At 36.1% G+C, this 21,458-nt stretch overlaps 1 protein-coding gene across 2 annotated transcripts in view; it reads left to right on the forward strand.

Annotated features, from left to right (window-relative positions):
• LOC149415464 (galactosylgalactosylxylosylprotein 3-beta-glucuronosyltransferase I-like) overlaps positions 1-20,157 on the forward strand; it is a 41,748-nt gene extending 21,591 nt beyond the window's left edge. For both annotated transcript variants that reach the window (XM_089642654.1, XM_089642655.1), the window contains 3 exons: positions 216-362; positions 13,806-14,033; positions 14,479-20,157. In XM_089642654.1, the coding sequence (XP_089498780.1) occupies positions 216-362; positions 13,806-14,033; positions 14,479-14,649 (546 nt within the window). In that variant the 3' untranslated portion in view covers positions 14,650-20,157. The remainder of the gene's footprint in view (positions 1-215; positions 363-13,805; positions 14,034-14,478) is intronic.
• Positions 20,158-21,458: the final 1,301 nt, after the last annotated feature.

A 21,458-nucleotide genomic window follows, 5' to 3' on the forward strand; every position in this document is an offset into this window, starting at 1 on the left:
CAGAACACGTTTCTATCGGGTTATCTCTTCAGTAAGTCCTACTGATCAATAATCCTGTGTTTTTTTATGCATTTTCTAGCTAGAAGTTGGTTTTGATTTGTTAGTAGGTTTTAGTGTTCATCATTGTGTGTTTTGGTTTGTTCTCTTTCTGCCTCACCCCTCATCTCCCCGGCTCGATCATTGCTTGGCTCGCGCTGCCGTTGACACTAATAAAGGAACCTCATTGGATGAAGGCGAGGGGCGTGGAGCAGCGCAATGCGGGGCTCAGCTGGCTGCGGGATAGTCTCACCAAGGACCAGCTTAATGGGGTGGTGTTCTTCATGGACGATGACAACACTTATGCGCTCAAGTTATTCGAAGAGGTCAGTACAAATTATATTATTTTATTTTTACCAATTAATAATTCAAACTATGTATGTACTTATCAAAAAAATCATATTTTACGGTCCTCTCTTTGATCAATTTATTAATTTAGTTTAAGGCCACCTAAACTTTCAAAGTAATTATTGCTGTTTTCATCATATTATCTACAGTGGGCCAGAAAGTTGTGTCGAATTGAAGAATTCATAAAAAAAACAATTAATAGTACTGAAACAAAATATTTATTTACCTTATAATAGTTACCTGTGAAATATATTTTTTAAATACAACACGGTCTAGCAAACACTCTTCGAATCTAGACCTCAAATTTGTAAAAACTCGCTCGTACGTTGCACTCTAATTAGCGGCTATTTTTTCCAAATATTAAACTTCGACTGGACATTTGTGGTTGGATTACTTTTTATGTATACCCAGAGAAAGAAGTCAGAGGGAATCAGGTATGGACACCTGGAGGGCTCTGAAATGTCCTCTCGGTGGCCAAATGGATTTTATATGGGTGCCTTTTTAAATCTATGGCAAAATGCACCGCAAAGATGTTAATGATATGGCATGTTCTGTTAATCTATTGAGAGTTGATAAACCGGGATTGCTTTTTATGAAAGTCCTAACTTTACCTGCTTCCTCTGTTTTTGTTGACCTTGGACGTCCTGCAGGCTTCTGAATAAGAGTGGAACACGTAGCTTTGAACTGTGTTACTTACGACCTAATTCGTACCTAACAGTAAACGAATCGCCATTTTTGTAAAAGTTGAAACGCTCCGTCGTGACTTCCAAGAACCGAGCTACCGATCCCCATCACCCGTGCAACACTCCTTCATATAATATTTATGTTCAAAATTGTAAATGGCAGTATAGACAGTCCTGTTTTATTAACCTCATTGAATTGCATATACCCACGAGAGCTACTCGTTCTAAAATTTTGTTTAAATGCAACAATATCAGGACTGAGTATTCCAAACACTCGCTTGTACCTAGGTTGCATCAAGTTAGTAATAGATACGCAGATGTGGCAGATCTATTTAACTGCACGCAAGGTAGGTACAAGAGGGCTATGCTATCAAATCTTTTCAATCAATATTAATTTAATCTAATTCTACCTTATTTGCACTATAGAAACTTATGTACTTGTATCTCTTGTTTACTTACTTACCTACTCTCTAATGTCATTTCACAATCAAATGCCACATATATTTGTAATTCTTTTTTAAAAATATTTCTACGATTTTAACTGTGACATGTTATCATTGATTATGGTATATTTATACCGTTGATATTAAATAAATAAATAAATATTGTTCAGACGATAGCACTTTTTTTCAATAAAAAACTTTAGTTCTTTCACATATCGCCACTGACAAGTACCTAATGTCAGCACACTTGTACCACATGATATGTGCCGTCTGCTACTGTCCAATGCTGTAATTGGACCACAATAATTATTTTCTTAAATGAACTAACTAACTAATCATCACGCCGTTTCCTCGCAGTGGTCGGCAGAGGATGGACCGCCAAACAACTGGGTCTTGGCACAAATTCCTTGCTTCGTTCACATTCATTGATCGTCTCATACACACTCTTTTGTTATTCCGATTCTTGATACAGCCCGACTCAAGTATTTGGTTCATTTGATTGTGCCATGTTGTCCTAGGGGGGCCCCAACTTCTAAACTAGTGAAATAAATGTGGTATTCAGCATTAAGTTTTGGTGTAATTATCAAGTACCGGATACCGAGAACTATTAAGCTTAGCCTCTTCGTCCCTATTGATTTGGTGGGGTTTTTTAGATTTAAATTGCCTCTGTAATTCTACACATGTGCCCTGATGATGAACACTATAAAGCTGTCCGAGACGTTCGCTAAAGAAAAAGGAAGTGCAACACGGCATTTAACCCAAAAATTAATCACAGTAATTAATTAAACACATTGGGTGTTCCAACCACATGAAAATTTTATAATTAACTAGCTGTCCCCCGCCACGCATTGCTGTTTCTCAGTCTGTCGGTGCAGATAGAGAAACAATAGCGCGTTTTGTTATTGGATGATTAGATGGCACTATTATAAAAAAAACATGATTTTACCTGTCACATGTGACATTTATATAATATAGGTATATAAAAATACACACGTATTCGAATGAATCTTTGTGTCAAAATTTCAAAGCAATCGATGAAGAACTTTTGGAGATTTAAGAATTTGAACAAACGAACATTTACATTTTTATTTATAAAGATGGTGGCATCTTTTATTATTGCGCTTCATTTACAAAGCTATTTTAATTATTTATGCAATATTTCATATTATCTCTGGTCTAGTCGATGAACTGTTGTTTTGTATTTCATTTCATTTTGTACACAGCAGGATGTAATTTTTGTGATTAAGAATAAATAGTACATATGTTGCAGCATGGTGATATATTATATTATTATTTATCGCATAGTGTTATCTTTAGAATGTATTGACTTGGTCCATACATGCTGATACGGCAGCACACGAGTATAGTTAACCTATTGGCATTTCACTATAATTATTGACAAATATCAGAATGCGCTTTTTTGTGTTGACAGAAATTTTAACACCTGTTCTTGTAAATCAATTATTTTTTTTAAATCTAGAGATTATCTCTGAAACCTGTGTTTAAGGTTTAACTTTTTGCTTATTCTATTTTGATTAATGATTTGTAAATTGTACCGTCTTTCCGGATAATGTGTTAATACATTTATAAAAAATCAACCCGTAAAAACAAACTTCTGTAATGTCATTCTATTTCAGAGAATTGCATATGTGTCCGTGTATGTATGCGTGATTGCCACCAAAAGTTGATAGAATGCATTGTCATCGACAAAATGTCTATCTGCCTAGTTTTAGCATGATTGGAAGTCATGAAGTCTATTAATTTCCGGGCACAAGATTTACTTTCATTGTTTCATTACCGAAAACAAAAGTAAAATTCTAATAGCTGTACAGTTAAACTTGGTTATAACGATCACGGCGATAAAATGAGCAATTACAAAACAATATTTTAGTTCAGGCTTATTTTCATATACTGTGCAAATAATTTTGTCAACACAATTTCTGAATACTTGAATGGGTCGTTGGGTCTGAAAAAAAAGGGACGGATTCATATTTATATTGCACTACCTGTGTAAGATTTTCGGCTATGTGAAACATTGCTATCCATCGGGCACTATGTAAAATTATCATAAAATCTGCAAAAGTTCAATACATGACTTTTTATAAACACAATATACAAGCGGCTAAATTATCAGAAGTCGAACATGGAACGGAAGTACACATCTATAGCTGGCGGACACTCAAATCGGAATAAGGTTCCAAAATTCGCTGTGATACTTTCTGGTGCCGTTTAGGTGTTGCCAACAGGTGGATGTACCTTGCCAGACTAAAAATTATTTACTCGAACAGTTCCTACATAAAGTTAAAACATTGTCACAAAATAATTTATGGACTGGTGATTGATTAATGGTTTATTCCAGTTGATGAAGCACTGGTCTCAGAGAAGAAGAAAGCATGGTTATGTCTGATTGCGGCTGGCAGTGCTTCCAGCGAAGAGAAGGATTGAGCGAAAGAAGTATACAAGGAATGTAAGAAAAAAGTAAGAGTTGGATTGAAAGAACGAAAGAAACGCCTGGAAGAGGAAGAAGGAATGAAAATGACAAACCATTTCCAAGAAAACATTAAGTTGTTTTGGAAGGAAGTCAAAAGGTCCCGGAGTGGCCCAGAAAACGGAAGCATGAAAGTGATAAAATCGAAAGATGGAAAAATGTTGACGAATGAGAAAAAATAAAAGAGAGATGGATGAAGTATTTCGAGGAAGTCTTCGAAAGGTAAGTGAGTGACAGTGTTTCCAGCGGCTAATCAGATATGACTGATGATGGAGTGAATGTTACCGAAATTAGCATGGATGAGATAGAAAGCTCGATTAAATGAATGAAGAATGGTAAGGCTGTCGGGTTCGACAATATTGCTGCTGAATATTTTAAAGGAGGTAGGCGTATAATTCTCACATGGTTGTGCAATCTTTTTAACCAATGTTTAAAGGAAGGTTACACGCCTTTAGATTGGAGAAGGGCTGTGATCATGCCATTATACAAAGGTAAAGGGTCACGTATGGAAAGTGGGAATCATAGGGCTATAAGCCTGCTAAGTTCAGTTGGCAAGCTGTATGGTAGAATTTTGATTGAAAGAGTAAGAAAGGAAACAAAAGATAAAATATGGGATGTGCAAGGTGCTTTTACGAGTGGAAGGGGGTGCATGGACCAGATCTTCTCATACAGCGTATGCTCACTGAGAAGTTTCTGGCAAAAAACCAGAAACTTTTCTGTGCCTTTGTAGATCTACAAAAAGCATACAACCGAGTCGACAGGAAAAAGCTATGGAAGGTGTTGTCCAAGTATGGAGTGAATACAAATCTGACTCAGGCAATTGCGTCTCTGTATGAGGGAAGCGTTGCATGTGTTAGGGTAAACGGTGGTTTTACGCGGTGGTTTGATATCACAAAAGGTGTTAAACAAGGCTGCGTAATGTCACCGTGGTTATTCAATCTATACGTGGACAATTGTATGCAAGAATTGAAAGAGGTGGGATTGGGTGCGAATTTGCATAATTTGAAAGTAAGTTGCCTGTTGTATGCTGATGATGCGGTGCTGATTGCTAATAGTATAGATGATCTACAGTCTCTCGTGTCTAGGATGAACGAAGTATGCATGAAGAATGAGTTAATGATGAATGTAAGTAAGTCTAAAGTAATGGTGTTTGAAAGAGAGAATGGTGTACGAAAACAGTGTGCAATATAATTGTGAATGAGGAATGCTTGGAGCAGGTGGATGAGTTTGTGTATTTAGGAAGTATGTTTACGAGAGATGGGAAGGCTGACAGAGATATTGAAAGAAGGGTAAATGCAGGTAATTCCCTTAATGGAGGACTGAACGCCGTTGGCGCTAACAAAAAATTGTCCAAAGAAGCGAAGTTAGCAGTCCACAACGGAGTGCTGGTACCTACCTTGATGTATGGAAGTGAGGCATGGAACTGGCAAAGAAAGGATGAAAGTAGATTAAATGCTGTTGAAATGAGATCCCTGAGGCGTATGTTTAGTAAAACCATGTTTGATTGTGTGAGGAATGTGGAGATCCGCAAAGAGTGCTAGGCTGATGTAAGCGTAATGAGTAAGATTAAGAAAGGGACGCTTAGATGGTTTGGGCATGTAGAGCGAATGAGCGAAGATAGGAGTGTAAGGAGGATATAATGCAAATGCGAATGGTAGCAGAAGTCGGGGACACCTAAGGAAGACATGGCACGATCAAGTGAATCAGATACTCAAGTCGGGCCATGTCAAGAGTCAGAATAATAGAAGAGTATGTATGAGACGATGTATGAATGTGAATGAGGCAAGAAGTGTGTGCCAAGACCGAGTTGTTTGGCGGTCCTGCGGGGAAACGGCGTGATGGTTAGTTAGTTATGAAGCCCCCTACCAAATTGTATTTCTTTGTATCTGCCGTCAAGCAAAGTCTTTCATTTGCCAAGAATAATTCAGAAGAATTTGAAGGCTTATTCATGTTCTGAAACGACTGATCCTTATACTGCATCACATTTGATGGCCATCAAATCGACGATCTGTAACATTGTGAATTTTTGCATTTGACCAGTCCCCGTCAAACCCCGATTCTCGACCTGTTTTAGCTTTTAATCAAATTGTGAATATTTACCACTGTACAATCTTAAATATTTGAAAGAAAGCAGTTGCTAGAATACTGAAGGCAGCTGTTGCTTGGAACGTGTAATGATCTGCCCTTTCTTACTTCAAACTTTTCCTACTCTTCTTTCTACGATAAATTTTCCTTAAATCCCATAGGTAACTTTTCCATAAGGCTTTGGTTATGTATATATCCGGGGTAGGAAGGTCCTCCCTGCCGTCTTTCAATCCCTTGCCTCTCTCTTTATTACACACCCCTTCAAGTGTGTACATCCTAGTTTGTCTACGTGACGTACGACCTTGAACGTACTCATTTCACGTGACGGATCAGTATAAAAAGGCTTCACCGAACGTTGTGTTGGTTTTTTGTTTCTCGGTTTAGAAACCTAGTTATCTATGTATGTGTGGTATCCCTTGGTTCTTTTGAGATAGAGTGAGTTGAATTCATTACCGCTGTGTTTTAAAGCCATCTCATAAACCTGATTTTTCTGAGTCGCCTGCTCTTCAAACTAGCTACGTGAGTCTACCTGTCATAGGATTATGTGAGTATAATAAAGTGTTAGATTTTATATATGTGATATACATACGATAAATTTATGGTGTTAGTTGTCGGCGCCATCCATGTATATATTTTGGGAGGGGAAGGAGAGGAAAGGGAATGAATTTTTTTTCAAGCTAAGATTGGCTCCTCCTCTTTACCAAACAAAACCGATGGATGATAATTTGAGCAAGGCGATCGATATCTGCGTGTCTGGATATCACAACCGGCCGGGTCTCCCCTTGTTCCAAATCGGCAACCGTCACGCCAGAATAAAGAAAACCAGGTCTCATCACCAATTTCAGAATTGCCCCAACCTGAAACACCTCCAGGAAATCTACTTTACTGAGTGTAGAAGGGGAAAGCCATGACATCCCTTGTCACGAATCTAGTCGCGAAAATGTGACACGTAAGGTCCTAAGTTACGTGCCACCTCTAGAAAACGTTGTAACTCCCTCGTCGTCGGGGATTTACATCCCTTTCTAGGTCAATAACATAGATAACACACGAAAATCTTGTCGACATTTAGCCTGCTTTTTAGCGATAGGTTGTGTGCCTACCCATTCAGCCAATTATCATGTGAGATATATGTAAGGTCTACTCGAGATGCCAAATTTAGGATGAGGACTGTCTGTATTTTAATATTTGGTTCTAGTAATTATTTTATGAGGTTACTAGCATCCTCGTGTATTAGGTATGGGTAACTTCTACTGGATACATATCCTCTCAGGTAGGTATAAACGGATAATTGGTTTGATTTTTGCATTTAATTTAAAGAGGCTGCCTACCTCTCGAAAGGTACCTGTTGAGAAAAGTTGTTCGGTTGGTAGCTTTATTTCGGAGATTACCATCTCCCTCTTTTGCCTCTAGATATGTTTTTGTGCATCCCAATTCGTAACTTAGAAAGTCAAACAATAGATGAAAAGTATTAAATTAGAAAGTCAAATAACAGAAGAAAAGTTTTCATTTTGTTCCGTCTGGTTGCATCCGATCGCTTTCAATTCGGGAGGTCATACGCTAGCAAAACTTCCCCTTTGACTGACTGTACACCGCGCCTCTCAGCCTATATATGAAAAGGTCATTGGCCTGTCTCTCACTCACAGCTGATTGACAATCCGTCTAGGGTATTCCTTTTAATGATAACATTATTTGGGCGGCAGGTGTCGTAAACTTAGTTCCTGTACCTCGGTTGTATCCGTCTTTTAAAAGGGGTCCTCTGGGATTTAATAAATAATATAAAAAACTCACCCAGTTAGTCACCTCTCATTCTCAGCGTGAAGCTTACCTGGTTACACTATATAGCTAAATCACTTTAATTTTCGACCTCCTCCCTACGCTTATAAAAGGGTAATTAAATATTCCTGTAAATAAAATTGTACCTCCCTAATCTGTCAGGATTCGAACCCACAGTTAATAATCTATTTGATTCTCTGGTTTTCGGTCTCCGTGGATAGAATGCCATCTCGCCAAATCAATAACCTAGCCCGATTAAACACTTCCTGCCTTTATATGTTCACTCTGTTTTAAAAACGCAATCATTATTTTTATCATTTCCATGTTTTTAAGACAAGTCACTTAGTTTGAACTACATATTTACGAAATCACGTTTAATTTAACACATTTTATATTATAATCGCGATCGCCCAACCCTTAGCGCCCCTGGGGTGATTTTTCACAAAACGGCGCTCTACAAATTATCCAATTATTATTATTGTCATTATTATTAATTGTATTCTCACTGAGTCGAACCACTTTCACTTCACACAAACACCGGTTCAATAATCTTTCACTTTAATTCAAAAACCAACAAAGCTTTCTAACACCATCTGAATTCACTAATTAACTGTAATCTCACACAACACTTCTGATTTGTATTGAATTCTCGGAGCTGTCGACGTACCCAAGTTCAAGACTCGACTGCCCTCCGATCTCCCCTTTCCCGTGGGAATCTGTTTACTCAAGGCCTATAATCTATCCCATGTTGCTAGTCTAGACAAAAAAAAAATTTTTAGAGCACGTTCGTTTATTATTTATCGTTTATTTTTGTGGATATTCAAAACATCACAAACGGCGTTACGGATGCGCTGAATTGGTGATACCAGCGCTCAGAAATAAATAAATTTGCCTTGAGATTACGAACCGCAACAATCCCATTATTATTATTTGATAGTATTATTATCCTAGCGTCTGGACGATGTAGGCCCTCTGTCAAATTCAAATTGTGTGTTTCGGTTAAATTCCGCTAACTTGAAAATTAAGACCCGATTTCATACTAAAATAGGATCGCCTCATAATAATACGAGATTTCTTCAAAAGCATCGTTTCTGCACATATCATTTTTGGATAATATTGAAGAAAATAGGTTTTAAAAAGTTAATAATCCATTGGATTATTTACATTACAGTGAAAATTATCCACAGTTACGTGATTATGTTTGACTTTTATAAAAAATCACGCGTTCCTTCAATATGGCAGATACGTACGGCTATAGATGACCGACAGAGCGCACCTCTGGCGGTATAAAAACGAACCAAATGACTGGCGTGAATATTTAAATATGGAGCTCACAATACTTGACTACTTGACCATTAACAAGCGTTTAATAAGATTTCTTCTGGAAGCTTATCACTTTGTAATGGCATTTTTTATTATTATTTATATATTTTTTTGCTTATTAATTATATCTGATTTTATATTGACATGTTTTCTAATTTCTAAAATTTCAAAATTATTTATTTGCGATGCTTTATATCCGAGTGAATTATTTTAAGACCTGAATTTTTATCGAAAGTGTGATCATTATTCAAAAGATGATTTGCAAACTCAGATTCACTATTTACATTTAGAGCTCTGAGATATTCTTTAGTTCTGACTTCAAAGATTCTATTGGTTCTATTTTTGTAAAAGAAATTACAATCATCCCAGTTGAGTTTTTAAACTCCTGATTTTTTTGTTTGATTTTTGCTATCTTCATTATTAAGAATATATTTCTTCATTGTTATTAGTGTAAAACGCCAGTTGAATAGTACCAGGAATGTTTTTATATATAATTTTAGAAGTATCGTTATCCACAAACAGAATTCTATGCCATTGTTTATTTCTATCTTTAGAAATACCGTTTGAAGAGAATATGTTTAATTTTTTATTTAGTATTTCAACTATCAATTTATTAGAATAACCGTTATTAAATGCTATTTGTCTTATGAATATATTGTTTTATGGTTATATGCTATTTGTTTTTTTCAGGTCTTAAAATACTTCACACACGATATAAAGCATTGCATAAATAATTTTGAAATTTTAGAAATTAGGAAACATGTTAATATAAAAGCATATATAATTAACAAGAATTTTTTTTATAAACTCTCTTTTAAATATTTTCCCACTTAACTGGTATTTCCCGTTATATTGTAATTCCTAATTCTTATAAACCCAGCCTTTTTTTTATTTTTTTTTTTATATTTACTCCACACAGGAGGCCCTGAAGAAAATAATTTCCCTCAGGGCCTATGTCATCTTTGGGGATGCTGTGTGGAGGGTCTTTTTGTGGAGAGGAAGGAGTGAACATGGGTCTTGAAGAGTCCCATGTTGTAGGAGGGAGGAAACACAGAGGCCGGCAGTTCGTTCCACAGCCGAGCTGTTGAACTTAAGAACGAATCATAGAAGCGACCCGTTCTCATGTGACAAGTGTCAACTGTGTACAAATGTTGGGCGCGCGTTTGGCGTGTATCCCGACTACGCACCGGTGCCGAAGGGATCAATGACGCTAGTTCCTCAGAGCATCTTCCATTGTAATACCGATAGAACAAGGACAGCATACCTACCTGACGCCTGTGCTCTAAAGATTGCAGTCCGTTTGTTAAGATTGGGGAATCTATCAAACGGACCGCCCGTTTCTGCACAGAGTCAAGGGTTTTTTTCAGGTATTTTGGGGCTCCAGACCAGAGATGGCTGCCAAATTCGACAGTAGGGCGCACTTGCGATTTGTACAGGGTGAGCAGTTGTGTACTATTAAAAGTATCTGCGGGCCCTGTACAGTACGCCCAGCTTCTGAGAGGCCAACTTTACTCTAGCTTCGATGGAGCCCCCGTACCTGAGCTGGTCACTTATAGTTACACCAAGCATATCAATGGAAGGCCTGTTCGGAAGATTGCTTCCGTTGAAGGAGACTAGATTATCATTTGGATCCCTTTTAGACGTAATCAGACAGGATTGGGTCTTTGAAACATTAAATTCGACGAGATTATTTTTACCCCAGGAGGAAATACTCTCGAGATAACCGTCCATTCTCTGCTTCAAAGCCCTCCGAGCCGTTGGAGTTTGTGTGCCCTTTGGGGGCTTGTCAAACAAAAAGCTATCATGAACTGTACTGTCATCCGCGTAACAATGAATCGGTGCACATGTCAAAAGGTCATTTATGTGCAACAAAAACAAAGTTGGAGACAGAACCGATCCCTGTGGGACGCCAGCATTTATGGAGTGCGAGGAAGAGGTGAAACCGTCAGCAACCGCCTGAATCGACCTATCCCTTAAAAAGTCAGCAATCCACGTACACAGGGATGCGGGAAGTCCGTAAGAATGCAATTTGTTGACAAGTCCTCGGTGCTAGACCCGGTCAAAGGCCTTGGATATGTCTAGTGCGACCGTTTGGGTCTCACCGTGACGTTCCAGGCACCGCCCCCAAACATGCGTCACATACGCGAGAAGATCACCGCACGAGCGGTTCCGCCGGAATCCGTATTGACGGTCGTTGATAATTTTGTTCTTCTCGAGGTATGTGAGCAGTTTGTCGTTGATCACACGTTCCATCACTTTGGACAGAACTGATGTGATCGCTATGGGGCGGTAGTTGGCCGGGTTGGAGCGGTCACCTTTCTTGGGAATAGGGAGAATTACCGCTTTTTTCCAACCAGAGGGCACAGTGCCACACTTCAGGGACATTTTGAAGAGCTTTGTCAAAACTGGAACTATTTCCGCAGCACACCTCTGCAATACCAGGGCAGGTATTCCATCAGGTCCACTAGCTTTGTTAACATCGAGCCCCCGTATGACGTGGAGTACATCCCGATGCCGGATCCTCAGCTTTTTCATATAGAAGCCGCAGTGAGGAACCGACGGCGGAACAGCACCCCCGTCGTCGAGGGTCGAGTTTTCCGCAAACATTTTCCCTAAAAGGTTTGCCTTTTCGGTGGCGGTGTTTGCTAGTGAGCCGTCAGGTCTGGTAAGAGGTGGCAAACTGGGTTTGCAAAAATTTCGACCTATTGAGTCCGCAAGCGACCAGAATGCTCTGCTGCCATGCGGGCAGGCAGCCAGCTTTTTGCTGATCTGCAGGTCGTGTTCGAATTTTGACCTATTGATGATTCTCTTGCATTCCTTTGCCGATTTGTTGTATGCTGATCTGCTTTCGGGCGTTCGAGATGTGTTGTAGGCTCGGTAAGCCGCGTTTTTTCGTCGAACTGCTTCGGAGCATTGTCGACTGAACCACGGCTTTGAGCCCACACCAGTTTCTTTAGTAGTCGATTGTATGAAGCCATCCATCGCCAAATTGATGACTTCACCAATCTCCTGGGCACATCTTGAAGGGTCCGAAGTCCGAAAACAAACAGCTGACCACGGAAAAGCATTGAAATGGGCCCGCATACCGAACCAATCTGCTGACCTATTGTGCCACACTTTTCTCCTCAGCCTCTCATTGGTTGGTCTGAGGCTAACGGGGATTGATGTCGTCACTAGGCAGTGGTCAGATGATCCCAGAGGCGCTGTGACGTCAATCTTATAACCGTGTGGCACAGTAGTTAAGAATAGGTCTAACAGATTGGAGCGGTGAGTCTGGACATCAGGAACCCTTGTAGGCTCCTGAACCAATTGCTCTAATCCGTAGCAAATGGCAAAGGATTCCGCCTGTCGGCCAGCCGAGTCCGTTGGGCCTGAGAACTTCAACCATGGTTCGTTATGAACGTTGAAGTCCCCCAGAACAACAAACTCGGCCGAAGGGTAGCGGGGCAAGAGATCATCAATAGTATCGCTCAAATGTTTGAAGAGCTCGGAAGTGTCTGATTCGCTATGGTTCGGTGAGCGGTATAGACATGCGTAGAATCTTGCCGTACTGAGCCTACTCTTACCCCTCCCCCTCCTTCCACTTCTTCTTTCCAATTGCAATCTATATTTAATTTTTGACTTCGGTGTATACTTACTCCTGATGAAGTGAACTTCGCTCATGAAACATGTATTGGTTAGATATAATAAATTGATGTTAACAAAGTTATTTGTTTTTTAATAAAATAAAGTTTAATCGGAAAACATTATTTTATCTATTTCCGTTTTCATTTATTTTATCTATTTTGTACATCAATGAATATGTACACAATAAAATGTAAACATTATATTTATTTATTTATTGGACAATTTGCATAGCGCCGCCTTTGTGAGATATCACCTCAGGGGCGCTATATTGTAATAATCTACCTTTACATATAGATTTTTACTCTCCTGGTGAACGTGTATATATAATCTAACTTTAAACTTTATTAGATACAGTAACAGTTATAGGTAAAGAATTACCACCAGTTGGAGTAAAATTAACACCGTTTAATTAAACCGACTGCTAATCTCATCGCACAATTACCCTTCTTTTATTCATAGACACGGGTACAATTAATCAATATGTAATAATCTATTATTTCAGTCAACTTTGTTATAACTATCTTTAATTGTGACAAACTATACGATATTGATTCAACTTATTGACGGTTGTAACACATATTTAAGCACTGCAAGTCTCCTATGAGTTTATTATATTAGGTACAGATAACAGTTAATATCAGTTGTAGACATGTAGTCAATAATAGTGTTTCATTTGAAATAATCCAATACAAATACGTAAAATTGCATTTATTCAAACAACTGTCATTCTTATTATGCGTAAATTTAGCATGTTATTATTCATTAACTCCTTCCTGTTCCGTGTTTTAACAATAATATATATACTCACCCTCTCTCTGTGAATGACCTAATATTTATCTATTAAATGTAACTGTTGTTAGTATCACTTAAAATGGGCGAAGCCCAACCAAGTGCCGCCCGCAGGGCCTAGCAAAAAAAAACCCGCGGAGCGGGTTTTTAACTGCTAGTAGTTTATTATTTGACTTGTGAATTTATTTACAATTCTATTTTCTCTTTTAGATGCGAAAAGTGCGCAAGGTGGGTGTGTGGCCCGTGGGGTTGGTGGGCGGCATGATGGTGGAGAGGCCACTGGTAAGCGAGACGGGCGACAAGGTGCTGGGCTTCAACTCTGTGTGGAGGCCCGAGCGCCCCTTTCCCATCGACATGGCCGGCTTCGCTATACACCTCACCCTCATCAAGCAGAATCCCAAGGCGGTGTTCACGCACAAGGTGCAGGCGGGGTATCAGGTATGTAGATATATATGCGAAAAGCGCACAAGGTGGGCGTATGGCCCGTGGGGTTCGTGAACTGCATGGTGGTTGGAGAGGTCGTTGCTCCGCGAGTTAGGTGACAAGGTGGTTAATTGTATATAAAATTTGAAATGTCTGCAGGGGTATCAGGTATGTAGATATATATGCGGAAAGCGCACAAGGTGGGCGTATTGACCGTGGGGTTGGTGAACGGCATGGTGGTTGGAGAGGCCGTTGCTCAGCGAGGTGGGTGACAATGTGGTTAGTTGTATATAAAATTTGAAATGTCTGCAATAACACTGGCTGAATAAATTTTGGTCTAATTTTTATTTAATCCGTACACTCATCCTATATTTTTGAAATATCGCATAAGGAATTTAGTACCAATGATGTATCTGATGTATAACATATTATTATTAAATATTGATTTTTTTTCTTTCAGGAAAGTGAGATATTACGGCAACTCATAACTCGGGATGAACTGGAGCCGTTAGCTGATAAGTGCACAAAGGTATACGTATGGCACACGAGAACGGAGAAATCCAAAATGAATGAAGAAAACAAATTACGTGTCAAAAATTCCAAGGGATCCAACGATGGTATCGAAGTTTGAACAAACCTTGGTTAGCAATAATAATTAAAGTTACTAATGTCCATACAATAATACAATATAATTATTATATTATTGAACCCAACTATTTAGAGTGTTACAAACGTATTTCATTGACGACTGCATTCAATAATCCCTATAGAAAAAGAATCTGAAAAGTGTTTTCTCAATTGCTTCTACATATTTTTTTCTTCTCATCGATGAAATTATTTTGTGTTTTTTTAAATATAAATTTTAATACTAATATTAAATACCAAAATGGATAATGAATACTTTTATGCTATTAAAAGGTATTTTTTTTTTAAAATGCTGATATTACTTTTGGATTATTTTTGCGGTTATATTGTGTTAACATTAGATTCCCTTTTGGGTGTTAAATATTGAAAATATTTTATTGAATGCATAAAGGTCCGCTTGCCTGTAAAATTCTCTTTCGGACTAATTTTAGTTTCACTTCTGGCATCTTATGTACTCACACTTAGGCTCGAGTTAAAATATGTTTCATCTGATCAGTACTCGATGCAATTTACAATTGGCGAGTTCATTTTTTATATTTATGACAGCTGAAGAAATGTTGATGATCTATTTAAATATTATTTGTTATGTAACTTAAAATCTCTGAAAGCTTTAATTTCGTTCAAATATTATATTTTTATCATCCTTGTAGGACAATGGTTACACGCCCAAAAGATAAATTGCAGTTTTAGTGCTTGCAAGTGGTCACAATAAATCTAGGAAACTTTATGTATTATAATTTTTTTATAGCCTAGTTATCTATCTATCTTTTTACGCACTACTTAATTGAGATTGCAAATACTGAGCTATTTTTTACAAACCCTTTTTAACCTGGGTATGAAAAATTTGTGTCTGTTGGGCGCTGGCATATCCATATGGCACACTATGGAAGTATTGGGTCTCCAGAGCTCAGCATTCCAGCTAATCAAATATCACTTTAAAAAAGGGACAAAAATTAAATTGTGAACATTACAAAATATGTTATTATCATAGATTTTTAAATCAGATTTATTCTTCTCCTTTTCCTCTCAAGTTCCTTATTGGGAGCATTATTATGTTCTGTGGGAGAAAATGACAAATCTTCAGGAAATTTGACAATAGGTATTACTCTGTCCCTGGGTGATCCTCGGTGTTACATCACTTGTTAAGATACTTAAGCCTTTCTTTTTAAATACATTTAATGTATTTGAATTTCACTTTGGTTTTTGGATAATGAGTGAATGCAAATTTTGGAAGCGGAAATTAACCCATTTCCCGACATCTGATTGAGCTGAAACTCAGCAAATAGAATCATTATCGATGACAATGCATTCTATCAACTGTTTTAAAATAGATGTATTATAGTCTGAATAGAGGTTTTGGAGAGAGATCTATATTCCCGTGCCAGCACCCTCGAACTAGAATTCAAAATGACATAGCAACTAACCTACATGAAAAATCATGCAGATGTAATGCATCTAGTTGTGGAAATTTATATAATATGTATGTTTGAACAGCTATTTAAAAAAAAAGAAAAACTAGATTGGATGAGTTTTCAAGAGTTTCAGACGAGCATCTTCAGTCAATAGTGTACTTTAAAGATGTTTAGAGAAATATTCTCTTAAATTATTGTTTGTGAGATAGTTAGATGTTTCTCCAGAGGCAATTGACTGCAAACGGAAAGAGAATTCTGCAGGTGATATTATTATGTACATGTTTGAAAAGAGTGCAATATTATCTATGGTATTGCCTAACTTGACAATGATAAATATAATCTATCTTAATAACTTAGTTAAGAATTTGTGCAGTGTATTTAGAATTTTCACTTTGAACAATGTATGTATTTATTTCTTTAATTTGTAAATAAATAATGATAATATAATTTACGAGAAACAATGGGGGGATATGTGTTGTGTGATAGCAATTTTTTTTGCAGTTGATATTTTAATTTTTCAATCACCAATGTATTTTGGATTGATCTTTTTATTTGATATTTACCTACTAATTATTATGAAATAATTTTTGTGCCCAAAGAGATCATCATATTTTTTCACAGCTTTAGTTTCAAAGATGCTAACATAATATATTTGAGTGCAATATAGTTGTAAAGCTTTACAATATAATTGTAACACTTTTGAGGATATTTTTTGTGTAACTTGTGACAATACTTTATTTATTTGAAATCAGTTTATATTTTACATGATTCTCATTTGTCAGGTAAGTATAGCTTGGCATAATATTCTAGAAATTTTTTCATTACCTTGACAACACCAAGCTACTCACTTTGTCTTTGAAATGTGTTCTTCACATTCGAGTTAGACATTATTTTTAAAGAAACAAGAGAAAACAACACAACTTGATTTTCTAACATTTTAAAAATTCTATAATTTTTATCTGTGAATAAGGTTTTGTTTTATATTGACTTAATCTGTTATTTTGATACATAAATTTCAGAAATACAAAAAATGTCTTTCTATGTAGTTATTTTCTTTGCAAAGCATCACATAATAAAATGTTTAGCATCTGGAAAACCGTTCGCACCAGCGACAAGAATTTTTTCCCGCCGACAAACCGTTCATGCGCTGCTGGCATTGGAATTTCGCCTAGGCTGGGAATTTTTGATATGCGACTTAAACCTTTATGCTATGAGAAAGTGCATCAATAACAGAATCACTTGCACTTCAAACAGATTGGAGTTCATTTTTGATTTCCCTCAAAAAGGGTCGGGTGTTCCAAAAGTTAAACAAAAAATTGTCTTAGAATATGATGTAGAATTATCTGCTCTCGGAAAGTACCACTAATTTCTTGAACACCGTTTATTTAAAGTAAAAAATAAGCTCTCGGAGCATTGTGCTTTTTTCCACCTACATTCATTTTCCCGTGAGCCATCTTGGTGTTGCCATTTTAAATGATTGCAGCATCATCACTTTTTGTCTACTATGCATTAAATAATGTCAGACTATAGTATATTTTCTTCATAACTATGTACTCAGCTACATACTTTTTATAAGAATTCTCAAAAAAAAATTCTCTGATAATGATATTACTTTATTTGGTGATTATTTTCTGTTTATAAGTGTGTACTTTCTAAAGACAAGATGGCCAACGAACAATGGGAATTTACATCACCCCAATCTTCGGTTTTATAATTTTGTTTTATATTTATTCACAGATGCTTGAAAATTATTCTTACTTTTTAAACTTTCAGTTAATTCACAGTGAGCTGTGATAAACTAACTGCAATTTTGCTTTTATTATTTCAATGTGTAAATTAGATTATTAGTTGCCATCCATACATATATTGCATATTACAGTACTATATTATGCAGTGCCATGAACTTTAAATTATAATTTTTAAAGATCATTTTGATAAAGTGAATATAATTTGGTTGTTTTCCTATTTAAAAAAAAAATATAGATCAAAAGCCTAAAATAGAAGATGAAAAAGACCTTAAAATAAATATATTTTTTTAGTTGAAATTAAACACTAATTTTGTTGATTAAGTACTAAGATCTTAAATTTAGCTTGGCATAATATTCTAGAAATTTATGTAATTGGTACAAAATTTTTTCACTGCCATGACAACACCAAGCTCCTCACTTTGTCTTTTTTTCCTCGCATTTGAGCTGGAGAGTTTGTTACAAACATAGAATAAAGAAGACAACTGGAATTGCCTTCCATATAAATATAAATGGTAACAAATGTGCCGCTGTCTTAGTACCTTTTGGTTCTAGACCATTTTGCATGCGCTCTGTCTCTCTTACCCTTGCCTGAGATTGTATATCGCCATCCCATTTGAATTTCGTAATCATGGTGAAATAATGGAAATATATAGGCCCAAACTGGGCTTATATTTCGATTTTGAAACACTATTCTTTATTCTATAGTTACAAACAAGGGAAAACAAGATGACTCGATGTTTTTAACCAGTGGAACGCCGATGGGTTCTCTGGAGAACATATGAGCATTCTAATATGATTCGCATTAGAATAATTCGCGATGCGATTTTGACCTAAACGCTTCGAAAAATGTATGAAATGCAAAATCGGCATCGTTTGGGTTAGTAAAACGTTAGGTTCCACTAATATTTTCTGTTTTATACTTCAAAAAATATTCAATTAGACCATTGTGCTTTTTTAAACTTGCATATGTTTTCCTATGAGCCGTCTTGGTGTTGTCATTCATAACCTTTTAAACAATCGCAGTGCTATCAATTTTTGTCTACTATTAAAAAATGTCAGATTATAATTTTATGTAAATCTGTAAGCGGATTTCAGTCTTAAAATTCAAATTATTTTTAGTTAGCTATTAAACAATCCCTGACTATTTATTATATTTTAATTGTCTAGTAATTGCTGCTTTTGGAAATCTCATAGACATTAATAATTGCTTATTGTTAATACTATTACAGCTTGTACGTTATGTTTGAAAGAATGCTTAGTAATGTGTGTTTGTTTTGTTTGCTAGATTACCTATGTACATACTTCTCATTTTTTGATGTAAGAATATAACAATTTTTGGTTTTACTAAATCAATTTTTTTTTTCAAATAGAGTTGGTAAAGACATCAACTTCCTTATTATAATATTGATTGGTCTAACCGATTTTAAACAGAAAAGCAAATAAATAATCACTGGGGAATGGTTTTGGAATTTGTATATAAAATAATGATAATTTATTTTAATGATATCTCATAAGTTTGTCTTAAAAATAATATTTAGAATTTTTAATCAATATTGAATTTTAAGTAATATTGGCTTCTTTTTGTGGAAGAGTCTGTTAAATCATACTTGTCAATATAGGTTGTGTACATACTGATACAAGTATTGACACAATAACTTAAAATAAACACCAAATACTATTTTGTAAAAACATCCAAAGTCCTTACAAAATGGTACAGCGCCCATGGTTATTTTTTGTAACAATTTTTTTTTTTTCATATTTAAATAATGTAATAATTTTCATTTACATATTTACATAACTATCTAACAGTTGTACAAATTTATCTGTTAATCTGTAAAAGTTTGACCTTTCAGATGATAAATCTATTTTTCCTCATTCCAAGACTGTTGCTTCACATAACTGAAATTACCTATGAAATGGTTAGAAAATAACGCAATACATACTGGCAATGAAGAGAAGCAATACATACATACTATTTTGGAGCATATTTTTATAAATGATTTTGTTGACTCGTTTTGAAAAAAATATTTTATAACAATTTGGATATTATTTTCATTTCATAAACTGCATGTACTTATAATAGTCTATTTATTTACTAAATTTAATCTTTCATAGAATGGCCATGTGATCATCAAAATGTTTGTAATGATTATAAAACATTTAACCTTTCATGCAATGTGTAGTTGTGTCACTTTTGTAAATAAACACCAAGCGAGTGTGTGTTTTGTATCTGATGAAATTATATTTAATTAATTCCAGCATTTACTTAATTATGTGTAGCGTAATAAGAAAATATCTTTGTAAAATATAATAAAAGATTATTAAAGAAGCAAAGATCGTTTTTTTATCTTCAAAACAGGAAATGAGGAAGATTGTTATACATACACAATAGTTGTCCTCTTCTGCTGGTCACAATTTGTTCAAAAGCTGAAATGTACTAAGAATTGGCATTCAAAGAGGATTTTTCCACTGTCAAAAAGCAAAGTAAGTTAACGGGTTCACTACCAAGCTTGGGCAGTAAAGGTTTTGAAAATTCTGCCATATAAACTTGGAAAGCTCAGTCACCCATATTCAACACATTACATCTTTAAAACTTGAGTAGGTAGTTAAAAACGACAATGATTTTTGATACATTCAAGTACAGGGCCAGCATGAAAACAACACATTGTGACAGTTGGCGGATTTTCACTGAGTATAGAAAGTTATATTAATATACATGCCAATTGGTGTGCTGAGTGCCGAGTTTCTCGAAACATTTGAAGGTTGCCATTAAACCTGTTAAGAAGGGATGCTTAGATGGTATGAGCAAGTAACATTAACGAATGAAGTAATATGAAAACTTGAATGGTAGAAGAAGTGGGGGCGGCTGAGGAATATATGTAAAATCATGATGGCCTGGTTCAGAAGAGTATATGGTCAGGCGAATTTGAACTTTCAATTTAAGCTTTGAGCTGTGTGCTTCGAGCATTATCACATTCGCTCCCAGGAGCTTTTGTTTCCATTAAAATTACATGTCATTGGTCTGCCCATGGAAGTGATTTGCACTGAACCGGTTAAGGCGATGCACTACGTAGGAATGCAAAATCATGTGTTTTTGGTTTGAAAATTTGGTCGCCTAGAAATGTTTCAGATGCTTTAGTTAAATACTGCGAGTAGAATACATCTTGGCCTTTGAAAAAATCGAGTATTTTTTAGATAAGTCTTTTTATAAGCCCAGAAAAAAATAATGTATAAGACCTATAAAACTAAAATCTCCTACTTACGAACCCATTTTCGGTTATGATTTTATTGTATAATGTGGCAAATTAAGTTATTTATAAAATGATCAGAAAAAAATTAAATATTTATTCCTGAACATCATTGATGTATTTTAGTCTATGCTGAACATCCACAAAATAAAATAAAAGACACTTTTTGGCCATGTTTTTTTCTTGCATAAATCAAAACAGGCGGATGGTGTTAAACGGGAATTCAAACCTTATCGCCATCTGCGTAAGGGGTGTTATTGATAACGGCTCGATTTAAAATATTACATGACGTAGTGCATCGCCTTAAGCTATGGCTTTGAACTCTCAAGTTTTTTGCGTGTTAGCTTGGAGCTTTAAGTGAGCGCATATTTGGCAGCTGTCGAAGAT

This window comes from Hesperophylax consimilis, chromosome 18 (genome assembly GCF_061612785.1).
Source record: "Hesperophylax consimilis isolate HC1 chromosome 18, BYU_Hcon_1.0, whole genome shotgun sequence".
In the NCBI taxonomy this organism is placed as follows: Eukaryota; Metazoa; Arthropoda; class Insecta; order Trichoptera; family Limnephilidae; genus Hesperophylax; species Hesperophylax consimilis.